Here is a 25,939-nt window from a genome sequence, read left to right on the forward strand (position 1 = left end):
GAAAACGTATCTCAAACCCCGTTTCACATAAGTGCACGCCGTTTCCAGGAAACATGATGTTCAACCCGGAAACCGTAGCAAAACGTTGCGCACCGTTTTGAACTTGAACGTGCCCCAGGTCTATGTTAGGACCCCAAGCAATCCCATTGGCTAAAATTACGTTTAATAGGTACTCTCTTTAGCACCTGATTGCAATTCCTACAAAATCATGTTATTATAAATGTTGTTAGAACTATGTTATAATGACCATTAATGTCTGTATTAGTTTGACCCAATTTCAAGGGAGGACCCGATTTATCATGACACCGGCTTTGCCCAGTGATTTTGGTCTTTATATTGACTCCTAGTGGCCTGGATGATGAAGTTTGTTTACTAATCACTGGTCCCTCGCTGCAAAGCTGTTCGTTTTGTTATTCATTCTGTCTCAACTGTCAGGTGGATTGCATATATGCTGACCCAAACCATCAACGGACAAAATTATGTTGCATCTGAATTATTTTTGCTTTGTTTAGACTGGGTTCTCTCTGCACTGGCTAAAAACTACAGTATATCAAGTAAAGTATTATTTTTGTTGTTATTAGTAATAGTAACTTAGTCCATTGCACGGCTGGTCAAATGACGTAGAAATGGCAGAGCCATTAAGTGGGTGACCTGCTCCATGCAGAATACACTTTTTTTTTAGAAGACTAATATGTCTGAGCGTGTAAGAGTAAATTTCTATTCTTTCATTGATTATTTTTTAAGTGCAAAACTATTTTAACTTTCACAAAATTACTGAGTGTACCTTTAAGATGAAAAATATGTTTAATTCTTCAGCTGCGTATCATTGTTGCCCAGTCATTTCCTAATTGGAGTTTTTATCACTGATGATTTAGGAACAGATGGTTTGGCTGCCAGTCCTCTTCATACTCTGGCCTCAGTCCAGCATGGATATCCACAAACAATAAACAGCACACATTCAGACAAGCAAAGTATCAAGGCCAAATATTTCAGCCATGGAATTTTTCCTTTTTATACTTCATTTGGACTTGGTTCTTCAGCTGTTCAGTGCACTTCAACTTTAGCATGTCCTTTCTGACATTTTTCTGACACACCATTAAGGGTGTGTTCACACTTGTAGTTCAGTCCTCTTGGTTCTTTTGGTCCGGACCAAAAAAGAAAATGATACATTTAGTCCTGGTTCACTTAGCGTTCACACTGAACCTAAAGATACCAAGAAACCCCCCTAAAGCCAAATGTGTAAAGTCATAAACGAAGATCTGCTGCAAGGAGACGCAGTTTTGATGCCTGTACCGAACTGTGATGGGCAACACTGCGACTATGATGACAAAAAATAGGTATGATTGAGCATTCTGTCCTTTTTAGGATTGAATCTTGTGACATCATGTCCTGTTTTTGGTTCATTTTTCAGTCAAACCACAACAGAGTTCGTTTGAAAGTGGACCGAGACCCATCTTTTCAGCAGTCTCGGCCCGCTTGTTTGGTGCACCAGGGTTCAGATGGCAGCGTTCATGCTTATTCAACTGAACCACTCTAACAGATCAATCACACCAGAGTTCATTTTATTCGAACCACACCTGCCAAGTGTAAACACACTTTCACACTAGCACTTTTAGTGTGCACCCGGGTTCGACTGACGTCAGACGCTGTCTTCCGAACTCTGGTGCGCACCCGTGAACCGTACCCGAGTCTGCATAAAAAGGGTGGTCTGGGTCTGGTACGGTTCGTTGCTGATATAAACGCGTATGATTCGCTGCTGTTTTTGACTGTGTATGATTCAACAAAACTGTGTGTATATCTAATTTCTGTTCGCCTTCTGCAGAAATGGACTCCTTCATTCTTCAGAGCATTTGCAGCACATTCGCTGCAGATATACACAAGTGCAGTTATGTGCTGATGCTTAGATAACAAAACCAAAGGTTCAAAAACAAAAATATAAAAGTGAGGTGAGCAACGCTATGCACTTTGCCACCTTCTCCTGTGTCGTTGTTACCAAGAAACGGGGTAAACAGCTTTGATGATGCAAACGCACCACAATTCAGACCCAAATAATATAATGTGAAAATAATCCAGTGGGGGTAAGGGGAGCGAGGAGCAATTGAAATATATAAACACAAATCTATGAATCACTGTCATAAAAAATGTGACTTAATTATTCCATGACACTGATCAATAATATGCATTCTTGCTGGATTTACATGGCAATAAAATGTTAAAATAAAAAGTTAAATGAAAGAGAAGCATTATGACCGGTATTTAAACTCTAAACTTTGTACCTACTTTTAATGTGATTTACTTCCTGCGTGTGCATATTTTTACGCTTGTGTGGTTAAATTAGCATCTTCTAAGAAGTCCAGAGGTCCAGCGGGATTCAGGACCATGACCATGACTTCTAAGCAATAAGACCATGAATCATTTACACAACTCCTGCAGGCACACTGAATCTAATATCCATGTCACCTGACTCAAATAAGAGTCTATGACTGGCTTTTTCAACATTTAAGCTTAAGCCAAAGCTTCATCTGTATGGTAGCTTATTCAAAATGGGGTTTGGACACTGTCAAAAGCTCAGATAAATCTTATTTGTGTTCAGTTATGGCATCAAAAAAGCATCAAAGAAGTATGTGAAATGTATCAGAATGCACCATTAAAAATTCAAATAAATATTAAATTTTTGTAAATACTTGCTTTTAATTTAGAATTGTATCACCATTACATATCTAGCAAAATCAAATGATTGTTCTTCACATTTACTTGTGAACATAAGGATATTTTATCCTTCTGAGACCTAAATTATATATTAAAATTGGTCACGCTTTATTTTAAGGTGTCTGTGTCACTGTGTAATTATGCATTTAAGTACTGAGTATTAATAATGAACATGTACTTACTATAGAGTTAGGATTAGGATTAAGGTTTGGTTTAGGGTTAGTTGCATGCAAGTATGAATATTTTATAGTTATTACTACAGTAACTACATGTAACATGTGTAACAAGGACACTGCAAAATAAAGTGTTACCTTAAAATTATATAAAGAGGACAACAAACAATGTCTTTCTTGTAAAAAAAAAAAGAAAAAAAATCCTGATTTGAAAACAAACAATATTTTGGTAAGGAAGAAAGAAGGTTGGTAGGTAGGTAGATGATAGATAAATAGGCAGACAGACAGACAGACAGACAGACAGACAGACAGACAGACAGACATGTAGGTAGGTAGATGGATGAATGGCAGGGTCTTGGGAAGTGATTCAAGTCAGGGACAACAATACATATGAGTGTGTCTGTTTACTGTATCTCTCAGCCAGGCCACTTCACTGAGTCAGTTCTATTGTTGGATGTCCTCCAGTCTCCTGCTATGAGAAAGGCAAGGTGATTTCTGGAGGCTATCACAGATAGAAAGGGCAGCCAAAGACCTCAGGTTGGCCTGGCGGGGGCCCTCACTTTTCTCTCAGTTCACACATCATACAGTGTTTGAGGACAAAGAGTCTGGGTCCCAGTGGCCATTCGTGTAATAAGAGCCGGAGTTAAGGCTGCAGCAAGCTTGTTAAAATCAGGATGGATGGTTTGTTTTATATATTGGCTATTCCTATAATGCAGTATATTTTTGTGCTCCCACCAAGTATGTCTTTAAAAAATTGGATAAAATACTACATTGTTTTTACATATTATTATATTATCATATGGATTTTATTGTAAGAAAATATAAGTTATTTAACCCTGTAAAGCCTTGAATATGAAATAATCCATTTTTAACAGAACAGTTTATTGACGCTTTAGAGAAAATAAAAAAACGGCTTGAACAAACTTTAATCATAAAACATGTTTTATAGCACATTGTATGATGCATCTGGCTTTTCTGGCACATATTGTATAGTATGATATAGTGAAAATATGGAGCTCATACTCGAGGAAGGAACTTCATCCGACCGGTATGAAACTCGGTGGCAGTTGCTATGTGGGCTTGATTTGAAAAAGCTAAATGGTTATAAATAAATATTCACACTTGAGTTGTTCGTGGTCGTCATAGGAAATGAATGGGAAATACACAAAAATACGAAAATACAGAGATTTTTTTTTGTGTGTGCATCTGTGCAATCTACAAATCAGCCACGATGCAGAAAAAAAGTGACTCTCTAAAATATCTAGAGCGCAAAACACACACCCACTCAAACACACAGTCACTTACACACAACACACTGTTATACACAATCAACTGAACTGGAGTGGCTGTAACAATATGGCAAAGAGCCAGAAGTCTCAAATTAGAGGTTGAAATCAGGGTGATTAAGCTCTGATAAAGTATTTCTGTTCATTTTTGTTACATTTTTATTGAATTTTGATGTTATGTGTAACAAAATGTATTTCCCTGTGTTCAGGTTTGACTATAGTAAAAATAATGCAAAAACTGACACTTCAAATCAACATTTCTAAAACTTGACCAAAATTTGTCTTTGAGAATGTCTAAACATATCTAAATCCACAACTTAATAAAATAAGTATTTATGTCTAAAAACAACTAGATAATTGATATGCGTTTTTATATGGAGCTATACAGGAATCTAGTGGTTACAACACAGCATTACACAAGAATACATTACACTGAACAAAACAATTACATTTCAGGTGTTTGGTCACTTTTGACCGCGGACAACACAAGCGTGACTCCCAAATGAACAATACCAGAGTTTTTTTTTTTTTTTTTTTTTTTTTTACAAAATTGTTTAATAGGTAATGTATTCAATATCACTTTTCATCCTAGTTCATAGTTTTTTTGTTTTTTTTTTATATCCCTTTAACTGAAATCAAGTTTCCCAATGACATCATCCCCCAGGAAGTGACATCATGTCTGTTGGGGAAACAATTTTATAAACATTAATGCTGTGTTATCTAAGTCCTTAGATTGATTTAATATCCATCTTGTAAATCTGAGACAGGCCAAACAACGCTGATTACATGTGCCATTTGATGTTATTTCCAATATGGTGAAATTGTCTGGGTGAGTCATAGAGCAATCTTGTTCAGTTTACGTCTGACTGTGATGATGATTGACTGGAATACTCTGGAATGGTTTTAAAGTTTGAAATGGGGATTTGGTACTGTTTTGTAGCATTAGTTTTAGATTTGGTGTGTCACTCCAAAACATTCCATCCTGTTTGATAAATTACAGAAATCTATATGAAACTATCGAAATACAGTTATCAACATGACTTTCAAGTTGATATCCTCATGTAAGTTATAACTCAAGCAATGGCTAGCTTTAGCTCCTGATTTTCCATCCTGTTATGTTCCATCTTACAATTTTTGTGAGGTTGTGTAAATAATTTTCATAAAGTTTGAGTGAAGGAAGCTTGAGCAAAGCGTACTTATTGAAGTTTTCTATACCCTTTTATAGAAATAGGCTTTGAAACTTGTTTAAAATGTATTTATTTATTTATTTTTTTGCATTTCTGTTTGGTGCCACTAGAGGCACAAATATGACATGCTTCACCTTTACACTACAAGTACATTAATTTGTTTTAAAAGTTAGCCGGTCCAAAAAGTACTTTGTTTTATAAAGAAATAAATGCCATTTCATTCACAACAGTAAGTGTGTTTACATGGAGCATTGTATTCCTATTACAATCTGTTTAAAAGTCCAATCCGAATGAAAATGCTCCATGTAAACACCTAAATCGGAGTAAAAATGCCTAAACCGATCAGGTTGAGAGAGGTTGGATAAACTTATTCTAATCCATTCAACTTTCGATAAGATTGAAAACCGAAACTGGAAAGTTTTGTGCATCTGCGATGACGTTGAAATGGCGTAATGATGAATGACACACAAGCTGATGTTGTTGCTGAATATAATAAATGACTGTAGGTTCAATCTACAATTCTCTTTCAACTCATCGTCTGTGAAGTGGTGCATGACAGCGTTGTCCCACAAGTGCTTGCTTTTTGTGTGCTCATCGTCATTCCATTTGAAACTAAAAGTGTCCATGTAAATGTGGCTGGTGTTGTTGCATTTCATTTAATATAATCTCCAGTCTTGCAATTCAGTTAAATAGTGTTTGTGACCCCTAACTTCTTTTTTAAGTATGAGCAAGAAGATTCTAGAGTTGCTTTTTCTTTCAATGCCTTTCAAAGACAGGTTTGTCTTCAGGACATCTCTTGTAGTCCCGGGTGAGCATTGATGAATGACGCATGAACTGGGGAGAGGTGAGCGCAGGCTTTAAAGAGAAAGGCTCATTTGACACACAGCCAATCGATTTTCTCGTAGTTCACCATACTAGGTTAATTAACACTCCCCATTCAATAAAACATCTATTCTAAATGTTAGTAATAGACTACAAGTGTTCTCTGGTTGTGTGATCGGTCAATGATTTTAGTTCTTCTGACATTAAGACATTATGTGATAAGACAGGGTCAAGACATTGCATGCTTGGATACACTGTATACTGATCAGATGTTATAGTCAATGCAGTGCTGCTGTGGGCTGTCTGTCAGCATGAGTGTTTGGGTCAATAATATGCTTCTAATAGGTTGTGTGCCCTTGGCTATATAGATTACATATCAGTTACATCTGTAGTGAATTGCTTTTTGACCACCTACTGATTCAATCTCTACATTGTTTTTGAGCATATGGATCTCCTGCTGATCCAATGTTTGTAATCTGTGTTCAGTATATGAATTGCCTACTGATCCAACCTCTTTCGGTTTCTGCTGTCCGTTCAACAGCTACTCAATAAGTAGGTCTTTGCACTTTTCACAAAATACCTCAGGGTTTCTGCATGCTGGGGGCAACAGGAGGACAGGTGGGACATATCGAGCAGCTCCTCCCCTTTTTTTAAATAGCCAGCAGCATTTTCGTTTATATCACAGCTCGTCCAGAGCCGTTGAGCTCCTCATAAGCTCTTATGCCAGTCTAATAGATTCCTCCTTTAGATTTAATATGAAACTGTCACTAAAGCAAAACAGTGCACATAATTTTGCTGTCTAACTCTTTCTCATCCTAATTTCCTTAATGTCGCTTTAAAATAAGGCATTTTGTGTAGAATTCAAATGGGTCAGATTTGTTTTTTGGTCCGTGCCGTATCGCTCATATGTTCCGCTCTGTGCTATCGTGTCTCTGGACCGTGTGACAATGCAAAACCAGACTTTATTCACCCCAATAGAAAGCATATTTATACTGTCTGAATCATTCCCTATCCGCTATATAGTGCACAATGTGCCATTTACCATATAGAAAATAGTAATTGTGTGGAAAAAGTAACCGATTTCAGCCACAGCTTTAGCGTCTATAGTGTAGGGGGCAGTAGGGCTCCTGGCAGTAAATTTAGATATGGCAGATTATGGGTCTTAGCGTTAGTTTATGACAAACATTTTGGAAGCTTTATATTACTTTATATAACACTTTTGGCAGAGGTCTAGTGTCCTTGCGTTATTCAGCCTGAGAGTGGGGGTCTAATGTTGATTGACATACTTTAGTACACACGACACATATAATTGCCTTAAAGTAGCACTCATTGAATGTTGTTTTAGAATATTACAAGTTGTGGAGGAATTCCTTTGAGGAAAAGAAAGTAATGTCTATTATCATAATACTAAATTTTAATATATCCTGCTCACGTTATGACTTAAAATAGTATAGAAAAACAAGAGCTGCCTTCGACTAAAGATTTTTCTAGTCGACTAGTAGTTGTTCATTTAAGCAATTAGTCGACTAATCTCGCATTTATATTATTAAGCCATAAATCATAATAATTAGCCTTTAACTGCCTATAAAATGCATGCACCTAATCAGTGCTCAAATGCATGCATAAAGCTTGCCACAGCGCACTGGCAAACGTAATGATTATAAATGTGTCATGAAAAAAAGGAAAGAGAAATTAAATCATTTTAATTTATTGGTAATGTTTTCTGTATTTTCGGCTGCAGAGATCAAGTCGACGATGCTGAATCGTCATCTCCGCAGTAGCTAGTGGACGCGCCTATACGCATGTTTCATAGGGATTACATAATCTGAGAATATTTATTTTCCATTTGAATTTGTTCATTTAAACGTAGGCATTTCAAGCTTTCTATAGATATATTTATAATGTCTGTGAGGCAAGTTGTGCTGAGTTTCAATTTGTTTCTATGACATGCTCAAGTTCAGTGAGACCGAATCGGCAGAAAACACCATTATTTTACAAAAGCACAACGTTTTGTAGTTATTCTGATTTCGCCACTTCCTGAGGAGTTTAGTATCTGTGACTAAACAACTAATACAATTTTGGTTGACCAAACCTCTTCTATTCGACTAACGGTTAGTTGACAAATAGGGGTCAGTCCTAAGAAAAATCCCAAAATAGTTGTTGCAGAATGCTGAACACATTTACAATTTATTATTGATTCAGTTCTTATAGAGGTCTATGTTTTGGATGAATAGTCCATACAGACAGGCCATGGCTGGTTAGGGGCAGGGCGCTTCAGATTCTAGAGAGCATTTGATTGGACAGAAAATCTGGTGAGATGCTGAAGTGCAGAGTGATGTCATCAAAATCATTGATGCATATTGGTTTTTGAAAGCTTATATCTTTTTAAATGTGAATTTTGTCATGGTTTTGAGCACACTTGCTTATAGATAACCTAAATGCCAAAGAAAATTAGGACTTTAAAACTTCAGAGTTTTTGGAGCATGCATACGTTTAATTGATTATCAAAATAGTTTGGTTGAAGCCCTAGTGAAATTTGTCGCGTTTCTGGTGCCGTGACCCGGACGGGATAACCTTACCTGCAGAGCGGATCTGAACGGCAGGTCCTCCTTAGCTCAAGGCAGTTGGGTTTTGTCTTCTCTTCATATGAACAAGCAGGCATGATGGTTTGGCGGCGACGTTCAGCACACGCTTTATCCCGACAGGAGCAGAAGAGTAACGGGTAGCTGAATTCCGTTTGTACGCGGTCGAAGAACTGCCGCAGACCTCTGTGGCAGCGTTTTCGGTTGCAGGTTTCATGAGTTTGCTGAATGGGAGTTGCAGGGTTGCAGGTGGCCATGAGTGCAGTGCGTTGTTTCTTGCAGGTGTCGTTGAGGTTGCAGGCCTTCGTGGCATCCAGGCATGGGTTGCAGGGCTTGCCTGTGTCAGAACACAGATTCCCTTTTGCAGAAGCGGAGTCCATGGCTGTCGGCACAAATAGAGGGCAACAGTGAGGGTCAGCATGCTTGGCTAAACAGAGACAAATCAGATTCAAGTGAAAATACATATTTAGATTTTTCTACTCAGGCAGCATACTGTCAGGTTGCTTCAGCTTTTGAACCTGCAAATGTCAGTGCACATGTATTCTTCTAATAAAAGTATTTTGCAAGGCACATATATGAAAATAATCAAGACAAGCGCATTTATTAAATATGACCCTAGCTGCGCATGTGTCCTCCAAATTAGCCTCTTTTCACATCTCGGTTTGAAAACCATGACATATTATGACCTTTTCTGACTCTTTGATAAGAGCTAACATGTGCTCTAATGGCGTTTTTCATTTCAATGTGCACAGGCGGCTTCATGGTAGTCAGGCTTTTGTCCTTTGAAGCATGTTTAATTAGATTTTACCCAATGAGAACTGCTGGATAAGCCATTGTTAGAAGTCTTGGGTGGTTCAGTGTGAAATAGCTCTTGCTTGTCATTTAGAAGATAGTCTTTTCAGATTTTTGAAATCTTTTTAAGATGACTTTGTCATTGTCATGCTCCAGGATGAGAATCATGCCACACTGGCAATATTTAATTATCTACAGTTTAAGGAAACATTTATCAGGATTATTTACCTTCTTATTTTAGTGCATCTTTAAAAAATACCAAAAACATTTTTTTTTTTTTACTTTGTAATGTTTAATCAAAATGTCATAACTGTCATAACTGCATTTTGTTTATGCGGTTTACAACACGAAATATGCAGAGTACTACGATTCCTGAATTAAATATTTTTTTAACTGATTTTTTGGTGCGAATCAGTAACATATACAGCATGACCATGCAGTCTGATTTTCAAACAAATGAACTTTATGAGCTGATTCATTTTACTGAATTAATAACAATGAATAAATGAATTACTCTTTTGAACCTGTTCTTCTTAGAGATTTAAAAACTTCTTGTACATCCAGTATAGTCCGATTTTTAAGACCAACTTCTTTTTGGCAAAAAAAAAATAAAAACATTAAAAGATAAATTACATACAGGGTGACCAGTGTAGTCTGATTCCTGAAAGCATGAATATTTTGAACTATATATATTCTGTTCTTTTTCGTGATTCAGAAACACTCAGCGCAAGCAGTGCAGAAAGATTCCTGAACGAATGACTCTTAAGACCCCCTGCTTTTGTGAATCAATCATATAGAGCATGACAGTGTAGTCCAATTTCCAAACAAATGGAAATGTTTAACTCTTATGAGCTGATTCTTTTTTGTGAATCAATAACATACAGTGCAAACAGTGTATTAGTTATGTTTAAATATGTGTATTAAATATGTTTTTGTATTTTTTGTTCATGGGCAATCCACTTGTCCTATTCATATGATGCAGAATAACGCCAAAGTGACAGGGATGGAGATAAAAATACCATGTATGCTGTAACAAAATTGCATAATGTTGCTGTTAAACAGAGCAAAGCACATGGGAAATATTTCGTAGCTTGGTCAAATATACCATTTTGGCTAAGGGGGGTCTGGCAGCAAAGACACGGCCCCCAGAGTCCCCCTTTATCTGTAATGAGTGTGTGTGTCAACCAGTGTGTGCATGTTAAGCAGTTTTAAACATCCTACCCCAAAGGAACACTGGCCAACATTTCCTCATGTTTCCAAAACTAATTATCACACTGTGCATCTTCAAATACACTAATAAATCTCACAGTTTGCAAAGGGCAAAACTGTTCAAGTGGAAAAAAAGAGAAATGCTCTCAAGCCCTGTCAGAAGTGATAAATATTCTTTGCATATAGGAACGCAATGGCCAATTAGCACTACGCCAAAGCTACCCTGTTATCTCTCTGACAGACAAGGTTTTTACAGTATCCGCGACTCAAAGCGCTTCCTTGCTGCGTGCTCGCACATGTTTTATTAAAGCTGAGGGAATCGGGCAGGGGCTTCAAAACAGATCTCACCGAGGCCTCGCTTCTCACAAGGTCATGTAAGTGGAAAGTGTACCTGTCCGCTGATTACCTCTCTGGCAAAAACATCCTTGCTCTCTCGCCAGACTCACAAACTCTCTTCTGCTTCACAAACCCCTACAGGTCCTTAGGCAATAACTGCATTTATTAAAAAGCCTGTTTTTACATTACTAAAAATGATCAAGTGGTTCTAATTAAACTTGAAATGTTATGTTTTGATATCATGTCTTGAATATTTATGTTCCTTAAACTTTTTTTGGCTTCAGAATAAATAATGGACTACTTGCACAACAACTACTTCTGCTTTCTACTAATTATGGCTCAGATGTTTCCGATAGCAGTGTTCAGCACTCCACAGACAGTTACTCGTGAGAATGGAGATTATTATGTTTTAAGGCTGTGAGTGTATTAAAACAGTGAATCATGTGCTCTGTTAACATGAATTATATTGAACCTGCTGAAATTAAATATATTTTCTTTTCCAAATATGCATTCTGAATAATATATTTTCCTACTAACCTGCAGCAGCCTAGTGCTCATCTCCTAATTTTTGTATTCCAATTTGCTCCAATAACAAAAGGAAAAATAAATCAATGATAGTGTTTCCACGGAATTCCAAAAGAGGGAAAAAGCAATAGAGAGATTGATTACAGTTGTCAAAAAGACTGAATGTTTGCCGTCAGCCATTGCATTAACACTCAAAGCAGAAGTGCTAAATGATCAAAGAAAACTTCACTAGATTTGTGATGTTGATAACTGTGGAAGCGCATCATCACAGTCTGTGAAGAGGGTCCATTCCAGTCTTTTAAAATAGCTTGAATGAGTGAAGAAATTTCACGATGTTAAACATATTAAATTAGTCTTAAACAGTAATGCACTACTACTATACATATTAATTAAGTCATTTAATTAAGAGTTTTGACATAAAAATATGATAACAAGAGTTCAATAAATGTTCGATATCATTTTTATGCGCCAAAAGCGGAACGAAACAGTGCTACTCATTTGAACTGCGCCACACGGACCATTTATCCGCTCGGCTCAAAGTTCAAACAGCGTTTACTCGCTGATCGTGAGATTACAGCACTGTGAGATCCAGTAAGAAGCACTTGAATTCAAATGTCTTGGTGTTTTAAACTAGTTTAAAGCCAGATGAAAAACAGGAGAAACACTGTGAGCAATGATACAGTCAGAAGGCTTTAAATCTACAAATCGCCATCATTTACCCTGGATTTACTGTAGTAACACTAATTGCACCATGGTATTGTGGCAGAAATGTGGAATATTCATATCAAATTGTATTATATTATTAATATAGACATATGTAGGGCCAGATTTTCTAAACAGGGCAAATTAGCGTGAGAGCACAATTCCACAAATGCGCCAATGGGAGGAACAAGTTTTGCGCGTGATCTTCCGCTGACGTGCAAATTTAAGAACACAAGTACAGTCAAATCATTTATATAATGACCAACACAATCTACCAAGAGCAGCACAAATTAGCATTGGGTCGCAAATAAGCAGAGCTGGTGCTCATCAGGTGCGGGTCGACACAGGCACAACTTGTTAAATGCAATCTGACAAACACGTACACACACACACACACATATATATATATATATATATATATATATATATATATATATATACTGTATAGATACATAGATTTTACACATATGCTTTTCTCAGGAAACAGCATGGCAACACAGACCAAGGAGAGGCTGTGGAAAGAGGAGTTTTCTGCTGAAGAATTGGAAGTGTTAGTTGAGAAATCTAATAATTATAGTAAAATACTTCAAAATCACAATGTCCAACCTGCTCGCTAAAGGGACATATGGAACTCTGTTGTGGGCAAGGTAAATGCAGTCGGGGGAACATTGTGTGTTGTCCATGGTCCTGAACCGGGAAAATCAAAGGGGAAATCTGACATGGCTTGAAAACCCTGTTTGACTTTTTGGAGAGCATTTTTGGGAATGTTATGTGAATCTGCACCATTTTCAACAGTGACTTGAGGGCCACGGATGATTCATTTAAATGTTCTCCACACATAAATTTTGCATCTGAAAGGGAAACTACAAATGCATATGCAATAAGGTCAGCCACAAAAACAACTCAGTCCACGCCTTTTCAGCGCTAATTTTCCACTGCATGTCTTTAGTAAATCCCGACAGTAGTTTTTTAACTCAAAAAGGTTTGTGCTGGCACAAGCTGCTAGTGAATCTGGCCCATAGCCTTTTAAATGCATTAAAGGAGGAATATATAATTACATTATTTTTTGTGATTAAGCTATAGCATTTGTGCATTTATACTAAATGTAGTTAGGCTACTGTTTTTCATACAAATACCATAGAAACCTATAACGGTGGTGGCCGCCCTAACTTAAATAAATATTTTAAAGAAAAAAACCTTCGGGCGCCAGACAGGAATAAACCTGTCAAAAATTAACTTAACCCAGGATAGCAGAAAAATAACCACCTGTTACACAACAAATTATAATAATAACCCCAGGAAAAAGGTCATTTCACAAGGAATATTTATTCTTCCATATGTTCAAAATCATAATTCACACAGAAAACGAAATGGGCAAAAAAATAAAACAAAATAAGAAATGAAGTTCTCAGCGGTCTCTGGTCTGTGAGATCCGAGCCCCGTGCCGGAAACCGACCGCGTCACGCTAATCCACGTTCGCAGATTCGTGTCCACATTCATTCACAAAAAATGTCCATAAAAAAAGAAAAGAGAGAACAAAGAAAACATTGGATAAACATCTCATAAATCTTGTGGTGAATCACCAACATTAAATCAACAGCAACAATAATTTTAACGGCAACAACAATTATAAACAAAATACTAAGCACACAGAATGTGCGAATATAAAAGCTATGCGAGTGGGTGCGTGCGTGTGTTGCAGTGTGTGTAATGGCGGCGCAGAGGTACTGACCACGTTTGCAGGTATTGAAGGCACCAATGAGTATTGCGAGTCACCAGACACCAAGATAAGTGGATAAGCGGTTTTTGCCCTGTCTTCAGGACAGCTCATGACAGTTGGTCTGGAAGTGCAATGCTTCAGTCACGCACCAGACATACACGTGAAACAGCTGATTGACACGCAGCCGTCTTTCCACCATAAATCCTCACTCATACGGGCAACCCTCATGTGCAAACAAACGGATGACGCTTCTGATTCAGGTACGACACACTCCCTTTAAATACAACTTCCTTCCGTTGTTAATTGACACTCCACCCAAAATCACGCTAAAATGAAAGTGAAAGTAAACAATGTTGTGGGGCAGATTCTCTTGTTTGCCACAAACCCTATAGCCTAATTACATTTTTGAGCTTGCTATATGTGTGGTTTTTACTGTGGTTATCATGATCTAAATGTATGGAAGACCAATTGTTAATTTTAATTAGAGGTGGGCATAGATTAATTTTTTTAATCTAGATTAATCTAGATTAATTTTGAAATTAATCTAGATTAATCTAGATTAAAATGGCTCATTTGAATTCTGCCGAAGGCATTCAGAATATGTGTGCTACCCAAATAATGACTATAAAAGTAAGTCTTTGAGAACGGGTTTCTCAAGTCAGGTGGCGCATTAGACCAGGGGCTCATCTCCTGTTTCCAAAAAGCATCACAAACTGCTTGAGAAAGCTGTTCGACTCACTGAAAAGGTTACTACTGTACTGTTACCGTCCGTAGGCAACATTAGGTAGGCCTATGTTATTATCAACTACTATAGGCTATCAATTAGAGATGGGCGATATGGCCTAAAATCTATATTGTGATATACATTGCAGCCTCTTGCGATAACGATATAAAACCATTTCAGAACAGGTTACACAGACCCTGCTAAACAACTGCTAAGTGTATTTATTTATTTATTTTAAAGGGTGTGTGTAGTTTTGAGAACATATAGGCTATTGTGCAAAACTGTAAGTATACAACATAATTTTGCAGATAAATAAAATGTAAGTACACTAGCTGCAGAGACTTAAGTAGGTCTAATGTTTATTATGGCTTGGAGGTTATGAAACCCCAAATTTAAAATTAGAATATTGTCTAACTGATGTCTTTTCAGTTAAAAAGAAACACAACAACGTTTCTTAAAATCGGGCGCAGACAGAGATTATGTGCTAACGTTACACCACTAAGATATTGGGAATAATACGCGCGCGCTGGTATTCAGTTTAAACTGATATGTTTCGTTTTGAATTTGAGGTGGTAGAACGGATAGTCGCGTGTTAACTTACCGAACTGTTACCTCACACACTCTGTCTATATAGTTTGCTGCTGCTCGTTGCACCGATCTTTACCAGTTCACCAGCTTTCACTTTCAGCCGTGTTGATGACGACGAATCGACGAATATGCGTTGCAGCCGGGTGTTCCTCGCGGCCGCGGGTAGATTGCGTCATCATAGCTTGTGTAGTATTAGAAAGCTCCCAACGCAACTTGGAGAATAGATTAACGGCGATATTTTTTTTATCGCGCGATAAGAGTCTCGCGTTAACGCAGCACGTTAACGCCGATAACGGCCCACCACTAATTTTAATAAAACAGTCAGAATATTTAAAATTGACCATGTAAAAAGGAGGTTGTACTACTTTCAACTCAATAACTGTCAAATGTGCATTTCTAAGAGACAAAAATGTAATAATTTGCTGAAGATACGTGTCATCAAATTCAGACAACACAAATGTTTCATGATTTGAAACAATATCACCGGTTAGCACATGCAGACACTAAGAAATCATTTTTCTAAGTCTTTGTAATGTTCTGACAATAAATATTAGTTTAAAACCACAATTAATGGTCTGTTGAAAATCTGAGCAAAAATGCCTTAAAACTTGAAAGAAATAAAGAATTGGCATTTTTCGTGATAATTATTGATATCGACTGATATGAAAAATGTTATTGTGATCATTTTTTTGGCCATATCGCCCAGCCCTAATTTGTGATATTATAAATGGTGAAGAAAAAAATGCATAATTGCATTGACAGCCATTAAAAAAAAAATCTGCATATTCTGACTAAATACAACATAATGACAGAGCAATTGCCTTTAGGAAAAACGGGAACGCTAACGGATATCCTCCAGCTCTTATAGACTTCCTTAGATCTCCTAATCATGTTGACTTTGAATTTTTGACCATGCTTCTCAGAACCCTTTCTTGCTTTCAAATCCGCTGGCAATTGCAGAGCATAAACGCTCTTTCAACATCACTCCCATCTTAGCTGGCTGTTCCACAGTAATCAATTGGAAACACTCATCGAAAACATCCTTTAATGTTGCACTGCTCTCTCTAGTGTGGCTATTTTTTTTTTTCTTCAAAAAAGTCCCTTTCTATTATCCTCTTATCTCCCCTTCCTGTCTTGAGAATCTATCATACCCGGGTTCAATGGCAATTCTTCGGTTTAAAGAACCAAGCAGATGTGAGCGGTCATCTGTTCACTGAAAAATGAACAGGAGAGCCATGTAACAAGATGTCTGATTATTTTTATGTTATGAGTGCTTTTTCCAGTCTTGCTTTTGAAGCAGAACGTGTGCTTGGATGTGTGTTGTTTTGGTCCTGATATTCATCTTATCTCATGTCGAAGGGAAAGGGGTCTCTAACAAATCCTCAAGGAGAGCCAGCTTTACGGGAGCTTCGCCAGAGAGGGAATGGATTTATGGAAGAAAAATATTTGATTTTGTTTTGGCTTCATCTCTGAGTGGAGAAAATCTGCTGCATTTAGACTGCATCTTGCAAATCTGCATTTGAATCACCTTTTACACTGTAGACTGAAGCAACATATTTGGTTCATAGTCATATTTGGTTGAGTGTAAACGTGTACAATTTTGTTTATAAGTCGATTTTGGGATCATAAATCTAGTATCATCTCTGCTGGTTCTCTTGTGTATTTTGATATCATCTGCACAAGCTTTTTAACTAGCCTACATGTTAAAAACAAGCAAAAATCATGTCAGCACAGACAGGGAGGGTTGTAATAATACAGCTTTCCAAAGTTCTCTATGCAGTCTTACGTTGTTGGTGATGCTTTCTTAAAGGGGATCTATTATGTCCCTTTTTACAAGATGTAATATAAGTCTTGGGTGTCCCCAGAATGTGTCTGTAAAAGTTTCAGCTCAAAATACCCCACTGATCAATTATTATAGCATGCCCTAATTGCCCTTTTTGGGTGGAAGCAAAAACACGCCGTTTTCGTGTTTGTATCTTTAAATGCAAATGAGCTGCTGCTTCCCGCCCCCTTTCAGTGGCTTAGATGCTGGGAGTTTATGGAAACTCTACTGTTCATTATTACAGCCAACAACAGAACAGTTATTTTGCCTATGTAGCTGAGACATTTCATCACTATTGCTCTAGCCAGGATATAAACATGGCGGACTGTGAGGCTCACATTTAGGGCAGGATCTATGCTAATAGGGTAGAGATTGACACCAGTCGTGGGTGGGGCTTGACCTAATTAGGAAGAAAATTGGGACAGCTCTTTTTGATACACTAACTGTGTCCGAAACCGCTCACTCATTCACTCATTCATTCATCCCTATAAAGTGTATGTCATTTTAGTGCACTATATCTGCAAGGAGTGAACGAAATAAGGTGAGTGAATTTGGACGCTGATGTTTACACTGTGTGTCGGAGAGCTGGAGCTGTCGCAGAAACGCTTCATCACACATAGTGACAAAACTCCTTTTAACTCCTAACTCCTTTATGTTACTTTATAAAATAAAATTAGCAACAATAACAATCATAATGACTTTATTTTGTAATTATACTGTATATACCTCCGTGCCAGCTTTGTAGATTCATCGATTGAAATTGTTAGAAACTCTCACAGATGACGTGGTCGCTGAGCGCCCTCAGACAACCGATTACATTTAAATGAATACGCACCTACAGATGATTTACGAATATTTTTATTTTCATCTCTTCCTTACAGTTTAATGAATTAAGAACAATGCCACAAATTATTAAAACACCTGGCTGTTAGTAAAACACATTAAATTGAGTAATGCCTAAATAATTATTTTAATAAAAAAAAATATGGACCTATATAATTTACCTTATTAATATAATTTCATTTCATTTTAATTTCATTTTATTTTAATATTCATCCATATAATATTGTCTCAATATTTTAAAATGTTTTATTCAAGTAATGATTAATAAAAAATAAAAATAAAACTAGCATGAACTAGCATGAAATACATGTTAAAGCAGAAATAAAAAAGCAGTAAAGTAATCTCTGGTTTAAACTCGATCATGTGCGCTCAGTCCTCTCCGCATTGGATTGTGGGAAATAGTGCTTCAGCAAGTGTACATCGAATGTACACTCATATTCAGAGAGGATTGTTGGTAAAAGTAGTGAACGAATGTAGGGAATGATGTCGTTCACTCAGAGTTCGGACACCACTACAAAATGGCCGACACCCGATATAGTGCACTATATAGTGGATAGGGAGCAGTTTTGGACACAGCTACTGTTTCTGATTTATACTGTAGGTATTAGAAAAATGGAGTGGGTGGATTTTTACCATTATAAGATGGTTGTTTACACACACTGGACATTCATGTTCAAACACCATGTAAAAGTGAATTTTGCATAATAGGTTCCCTTTAATGTCAATTTGCTCAAATAGCATACATTTTTTGTATATTTTCACTTGAAAATGAGAAGTACACGCAAATCAATGCAATAAATATGAGAATTTGTTCAAATGCGGCTAACATTTCTGTATAGACTTGCCTTAAGGCAGTTGTTTAAGTGTATAGTAATAATTTGAGTACTTATTCACGTGTTACATGCGTTTTGTATTGCCGTATACAGGAATTTAAGAAGTAAGGCACAATCTATGTGCATTATGCAAATATCCGAGGATCAGTGCAGCCCTGTGTATTCAGGTCACTTAGTAGAATATTAATACATTAAAACACCATCTTGACTGTGCTTGTTGGTCCATGTATTTAGTCTTTTTTTTTTATTCTTGCAGAAAGCTATTTAAAGGGGTTCAGATTCGATTTCACAAACCTGTAAATGAGTGTTTCTTCCATAACAAGCACATTTATGCCCCAGGGATTGACTTTTATTAAAACAAACACCTTTTTTTTCTTTTTGTTGTATGAATGTCACATTAAGATTAACACGTCTTAGAAACATTTCACCAGAATTTTATTCTATATCTTTGCCACTTCTAAAAGCTTTCTATGCTTAGACCCAGACTTTCATTCTTAAAATATATTTTAAAAAAATCACAGAATTTTATTTAGTAATAATATTTAAAATTATGATCAAATAAACAAAGAGAAATAAACCAACCCTTTTCATATCACTTTTATTTTAGTATTCTGTATACTATTATATTATTTGAATTAGCTTTTATTTTTATATTTTCAGTTCTCATTTTCATTTTAGTTTAAAGCTGCAGTCCGTAACTTTTTTGGGTTAAAAATTATCCAAAATACGTTTTGTTCAAAACTATCTGCTTGCCTTAGCTCGATTCAAAACGGTAAGCTTGTAATAATGTTTTTAACTCTAGTGGTACTGGTGGATTTCCACGGGAAATTCGAGCATGTCTTTGTGTCATTATGCCACATCTGTACACATAAAGAAGGAGTTTCGGCTAGTAGGCTATATGTGCAGCTAATGTGAGTGATTCCTTCAGAGTGATCACGGGTGAATCTGACTGCAGTAGATGTGAAAGATATTAATAAAAATGATGTTATTTCAGTCAGCGCACATACCTGTATTTACATCCTGTTTTCGGTCGAAGTCCATAGTAATCGATTGTCGAGTTCACACGCATAGGTTTAGTTATCCCGTGATCACTCTGAAGGAATCACTCACATTAGCTGGGCACTTGTAATGACACATCAAGGATGTTAAGAGGCTAAAAGCAGGTTTAAAACTTGCCCCATTGAAGTCAACAGGGTGCAAATTTTAAAAAGAGGATAACATGGTGTAGGCAACACCGATTTTTGTCGTTGTTCTCTGTATTGACAGCACTCCAAATTTACAAAAAAATGAGCTCAATGTTAAAATTGACCGGAGTTCTCCTTTAAGTTTTTAGTTATTTTGTCACATTCTTATTGTCATTTATATTAGTTTTTGTTTCATATGTATTATCTGAAAATAATTAATAATGTAAATTTACACAATTGTTTTGGAGAAGTTAGCCTACTTATTTACCAATGGTGTGTGAAGAAATAGAACAGAAAAATGTTGTAGCTCTTCTTTTCCAATCAAGCTGCAAAAAGTGTGAACATTATTTAAATGTGTGTATTTATGATTTTTAAAATGATATATGGAAGCTATACTGTCAGGAAAAAAGCTACAGCTTTGTGAAAATTTAGGGTGCAAATCATAGTCGGAGGGTGAACCAACTTCAGGGTAAGGCTAAGGAGACGTGCTTCCCCTTTAAAAATGCATACATTTCCTTGTAATAGTTTCAATTTCAAGTGTCACTGCACAACCGAACCTACACATCCTAGCATAAATGCTCCTGATCAATTATTTGTTGTTAACAATTATTTACGTTCACAAACCACTGTTAATTTTAACAGTAAAGAACTTTCTTTGCAATTATGGCCAGTTGTAAATAATTTGTCTGTCCACACTAGACGCGACTGCGAGATGCATCAAAATCAATCAAAACCCACAGCCAATCAGAACAGCGTGTGGGCGGAGTCTCGCAACAAGTGCACAGTACCAGAGAGTAATCTTGACGGCACTCGCAAGAAAATGGATAAGTAGGCTAGGTAATCAAATTCACAAATATTACACCATTTAAACATTATTAAAAATACATAGGCTTCTGAGTTGCTAAAACAATCTTTGTCAAATAATACACTTGTTTGTTCACAGTTTGAACGTTCTTGTTTCCATTTGTTTAATTTCAAGATCTGAGGTGAATTATCCATTGTTGCTTTTACAGCTACAAAGCTGGGAGCACTAAATGATATTCAAAGTCACATTGCATGCTTTTAACATTAAATAAAGCACATTAACAGTACCTGAGATTATCATTGCCACACTTTGTGTTTGTTGTTCCAGCCACGGCATCGCAGAAAAATAGAAACCGTTTCTAAAATAGAATCGTCGCGTGTCGGCGTCGCGGCTGGTTAGGACAAAAACTCTGATTATCATGCAAAAGATACCTTTTATCGCACGTCGTGTGTCGCGACACATGCTCCGCCTATGGTACAAATGCTGTGGTTGTACACTTACTGGCTCATATTTAACTAATATGTACAAAACTGGCCATCATGAGGTACAAACTGCTTGTCACTGGGGCAGCACCTTTCAGAGGATGAATTTGTACCATATTTAGAGGTACATTATAGCACTACAAGGCTCAATTTAGTCACCAAAGACACATATTTGCCTTTAAAAGGGACAAACTGTACGGGTACCAATGTGTATCCATTATAAAGGGTACACCAGGTGTACCATTGAGGGTACTGCCCCAGTGACAAGCCGTTGTATCTCTAAAGGTACAATTTTGGAGGTCTTTTAAAATAGGTTTACATATAGGTAAAAAAAAACACTTTGATTTTCTCATAATATACATTGCACATCACTAATTTCTCAAAGAGTCTGAAAACGGTTAGTTCAAGTATTCAGTCTCTCTAAACCCCTCCTTTCTGCGAGATGAATCTGCTCTGATTGGTCAGACGGCCCAGTTTGCTGTGATTGGTCTACCACTTACAGAGTGTGTCAGAAACAAAACACCTTTTACCATATCTAAATATCAGCTCCGCATCCTCAGTGTCTGATACACAGTGGTATGAAGGGGAATGATGGCGTCGGTTTTTACATATCAATTAGAACGCGAGTCCTCATCCTTTTTAAGTGCTCACAAAGTGGATTTACAGCGCTGAAAATAGCGTCTTCTCAACAGGTCGACAACACTTTTCCAGGCCTCAGCTACGTCTAAGTAGACGTTGTTCATTGACAGCATAACAACACATTTGTTACATTGTTAAGTAGGCGTGTAAAAGGAAGTGAGACTGATGACTCGTTTCGACAGCTGAGACTCTTTTCGAATCCGAGGATTTTAAGATACAATAACTTTATTTGTAGTGCCATTTGATCTTTAAAACTTTGCAAGCCATTTACATTCACAAACAGCTATTGTACACACTGCATGAAAGGTAAAATAGAGGCACTTTAAAATGTAATTTCCATCACAGAATATTTATCAAATGTCAACTTTCGAGGAAGCTCCCAAAATAGTATAGGTATTCAAAGCATTGACTCTGAAACTCTGAAACAAGGTTTTAGATTTACATTTGGTCATGTGCATTTATTGTGTGGTAATATAAAACGACAGCACAGCAAAACAGGTGCAAGACAAATACTGCAGAAATAATTGAAACTGCCATACTTCTCACAAAATATGTCCTTGCCTATAACATATGAAAATATAACACTTCCTCCTAGTGCATTTACTACCTTAAATGTCTCTGACATAAATAATTCTCGATATGATTGCATATGTTGCCATCATGTGCCTGGATGTGGTTCTAAAGCACCTGCAGCCCGCAGTGATGGTTTTTCAGATGGCAACAGTCCCTCTTATATAAGGCTAAAGATTACCTCTACTGTGATTGAAAATATGAGAAACGTAAACAGCCACATAAGGACTTGGAAACAAAAATAGTTTTTTTTTTTTTTTAGTGTCTGTGTGGTGATAGCTTTTGTAAAAAGCCATCAGCGAGACTGCAGCATGTGTTTTATTTTCTATACATGTATTCTCTGTTTACCTTTTCACCTAAACTGGTTGCTGCCTCCCAACAAACCATATCCCAACAGCCCCAGCATGTCATCTGGTTTGTAAGAAAATGTAATCCATATGGAGACAATGAATAAGAGAGAGAGGTAAAACGTATGAATCATAGAAGCTGCTACTGCTATTCAATGCCGTTCTCAAAGCTGCAATTATGATTAAAACGTTCTCGTCGGTGGTCTTCTTGAATGGCCATCATGACTAATACACATAGTCCCATTTACATTGTTTAAGATGAATTGAGGCTGTGCTTTAGTGACAGATGGCGACTGCTGTGTAATTACTGTATAGCACAGAATTTTCCTTGCAATACATCCGTTTGTTGGAAAGCGTTTGAATAATACTTTTTGTGTGTGTTTTTTTAATTACTTAGAAATATAAAGATTATAAAGAATAAAGATTGCTATTGTTAAAGAAAAGGTCTCACTTTAATCAAAAGCATGTTAAACTGGGTAGTATTTATCCTTAATCTTTTTATGAAGTAAAGAACGTGTTTATGTAGAGATTTGAACTGATTTGACGTGTTTTATTTTGAGACTTTCATATTGAGTCATTTACTGTATAATAAGTTCTGGTTGGAGCTTGCTTTGATAAACCTATAAAACAGAAATTACACCTATAAGTAGAAATATTGTGGCTGTCAAAAATTAAATAATAAAAATAATTAATCTTGCAATTTATGCATGTTTTCTTTGTAATTAATGGCTTAACACATTCATGTACTTGAAAGACAGTTGTTCAACCACTGCAGTGTTATTTTAGTGTTATTATTTTTTAATTAGCTTTTATTTTTAAATTTAAAATTTTAATTTAAATTTGATTATTTTATTGCTTATATATATATATAGCTATTTAGGTTTAATTTAGAGCCCTGCATATGACATATACATATATATATATATATATATATATATATATATATATATATATATATATATATATATATATATATATATATATATATATATATGTCATGTGTGTGTGTGTGTGTATATATATATATATATATATATAATAAATTTAATATGTATATATTATAATTTACGTAAAATGAAGGAACGAATTAGTAAAATGTGTGGACGTGGCGTATAACATGTAAGTTATAGTGGGAACAAATTCTTAATTCGTGGCTATGATATACATACTTTTTTTCCCCCGCATGGCTCCGTAAGTTTTGGGTTTAGTTTAAGATAACCCTGACCCACCGTATTTATTCAGGCTATTTAAAAAGTTAGTCATTGTAATAATGTGTATAATAATTTTATTTAAATGTAATATTAATGACAATAATATGAGTTCGGAAAACATTTCAATATGAGTTAGGAACAAAAATCGAACTTTTGCTAACTAAAAGACAGTAGCTATCCTTGAGCCATGCTATAGCATCACAGTCCCTTTCAATCATTTCAGATTCACAATTTTGATCCAGAAAATACTTGACAGTGTGGACAATGGACATTGACGCTGATATGTAAGCAATAGTTCTTTTCACTCTTGACTGGATAAAACCGGATATTTTTCTCATGCTGGTTGTGCTAATATAACATCACACTGCAAACTGAATGTCTATAGAAATCAATTTATCACAATTAAACCATCTGAGAAAGATTCTGAGAATGTATATGAACTTAAAGGACAGTGCTAACCTTGAGCAGAGAAACTGGGCTTTCTTTAACCACTGAATAACATTGAAAAGTTTATTAGATCTTAACTTACCAGAAATAATGGATGCAAGTCGAAACTCATCAGAGAGATGCATTGGTTCATATGGGGAGGTCTCATACAGTTCTTCACCTTGAAAATAATGAAAAGCATAGAAATATTAGATATCAACATTATTTGTGTTTTACAAGAATATAATATTCTGGTTAGGACACAGCATACAGGTTAATTAATTGGTATTTTTAGGAATACATCTACATCTAGCAAGAAGTGGATAGATACAAATTCTTAATTCTTTATAATTACACTTTCAAATGGCTAGACTCTTATAAATTCTAGTACACTCTCTCTCAACAATTACAGCTCAGCAGTCTTTTGTCCAAATTTGTACTGGCCAACAATCACAAATTAGCTCCCTGGTGTTGCATTCCATCGGCTATGTCCAGAAAATCTGCTGTTTTCTAATCCAGGGCCTTGAGCTGTAGGCCACAAAGAAGTGCAACAAATCTGCTAACTGGTCCCAGTAGAGGTGCCAATATAACAATGAAAGCTGTGACACTAGACCTTCAACAGACTGATGGGAAGCTCTCAAATGAAGACTTCCAGCTGTCCAGCTCCTTGACATTTTCCTTTGAGATCCAGGGGCTGGATTCACGAAAATCTTCTTAAGGAAGAAGTTCAGAAAATTCTTGAGCTAAATTCTAAGAGGTGCAATTCTTGAACAACTTCTCAAATAGTTTATTAAGAAATATCAAATATTTCATCCCTTAGGAATATTTTATCCCTTAAAACTCATCTTTGATCACTAAAATGACATATTTAAATTTTTTTTTTTTTTTATGCCTTAAAATAACTTGAATGTAACTCTAAACCCTTGCTTCATTTAGTATACGTGGATCCATAAATATGCTAATTATCCCACCTTCACTAACTCACAACTGCACTGTAGTAAACACTGCACAATGGCTGCTTTAAAGGGATAGTTCACCCAAAAATGAAAATTTACTCTCCCTCAAGTTGTTCCAAACCTGTATGACTTTCTTTCTTCTGCTGAACACAAAAGAAGATATTTTGAAGAAAGTCGGTATCCAAACGACTGATGGACCCCATTGACTTCCATAGTAGGAAAAAAAAATACTATGGATGTCAGTGGGGACCAGCAACTGTTTAATTACCAACCTTCTTTAAAATATCTTCTTTTGTGTTTAGCAGAAGAAAGGAAATCATACAGGTTTGGAACAATTTGAGGGAGAGTAAATGATGACAGAATTTTCATTTTTGGGTGACCTATCCATTTAATGGCTGCTTTAATTCAGCCATATATGTTTGAACCAGGAACTGATTCAGAAGAAGAAGTGGAAAAGTGAATTATA

General features: G+C 36.3%; 1 protein-coding gene across 1 annotated transcript in view; it reads right to left on the reverse strand.

Moving 5' to 3' along the window:
• Positions 1-25,939, reverse strand: part of gfra2b (GDNF family receptor alpha 2b) — a gene marked incomplete at its 3' end in the record, with an annotated part of 61,983 nt that overhangs the window by 17,020 nt on the left and 19,024 nt on the right. Inside the window, exons 3-4 of the mRNA XM_081354646.1 lie at positions 24,621-24,698; positions 8,757-9,141 (exon numbers count right to left, since the gene is read on the reverse strand). Coding sequence (XP_081210772.1) covers positions 8,757-9,141; positions 24,621-24,698 — 463 coding nt within the window. The remainder of the gene's footprint in view (positions 1-8,756; positions 9,142-24,620; positions 24,699-25,939) is intronic.

This window comes from Scardinius erythrophthalmus (assembly GCF_964197995.2).
Source record: "Scardinius erythrophthalmus genome assembly, chromosome: 23".
NCBI classification, from domain to species: domain Eukaryota; kingdom Metazoa; phylum Chordata; class Actinopteri; order Cypriniformes; family Leuciscidae; genus Scardinius; species Scardinius erythrophthalmus.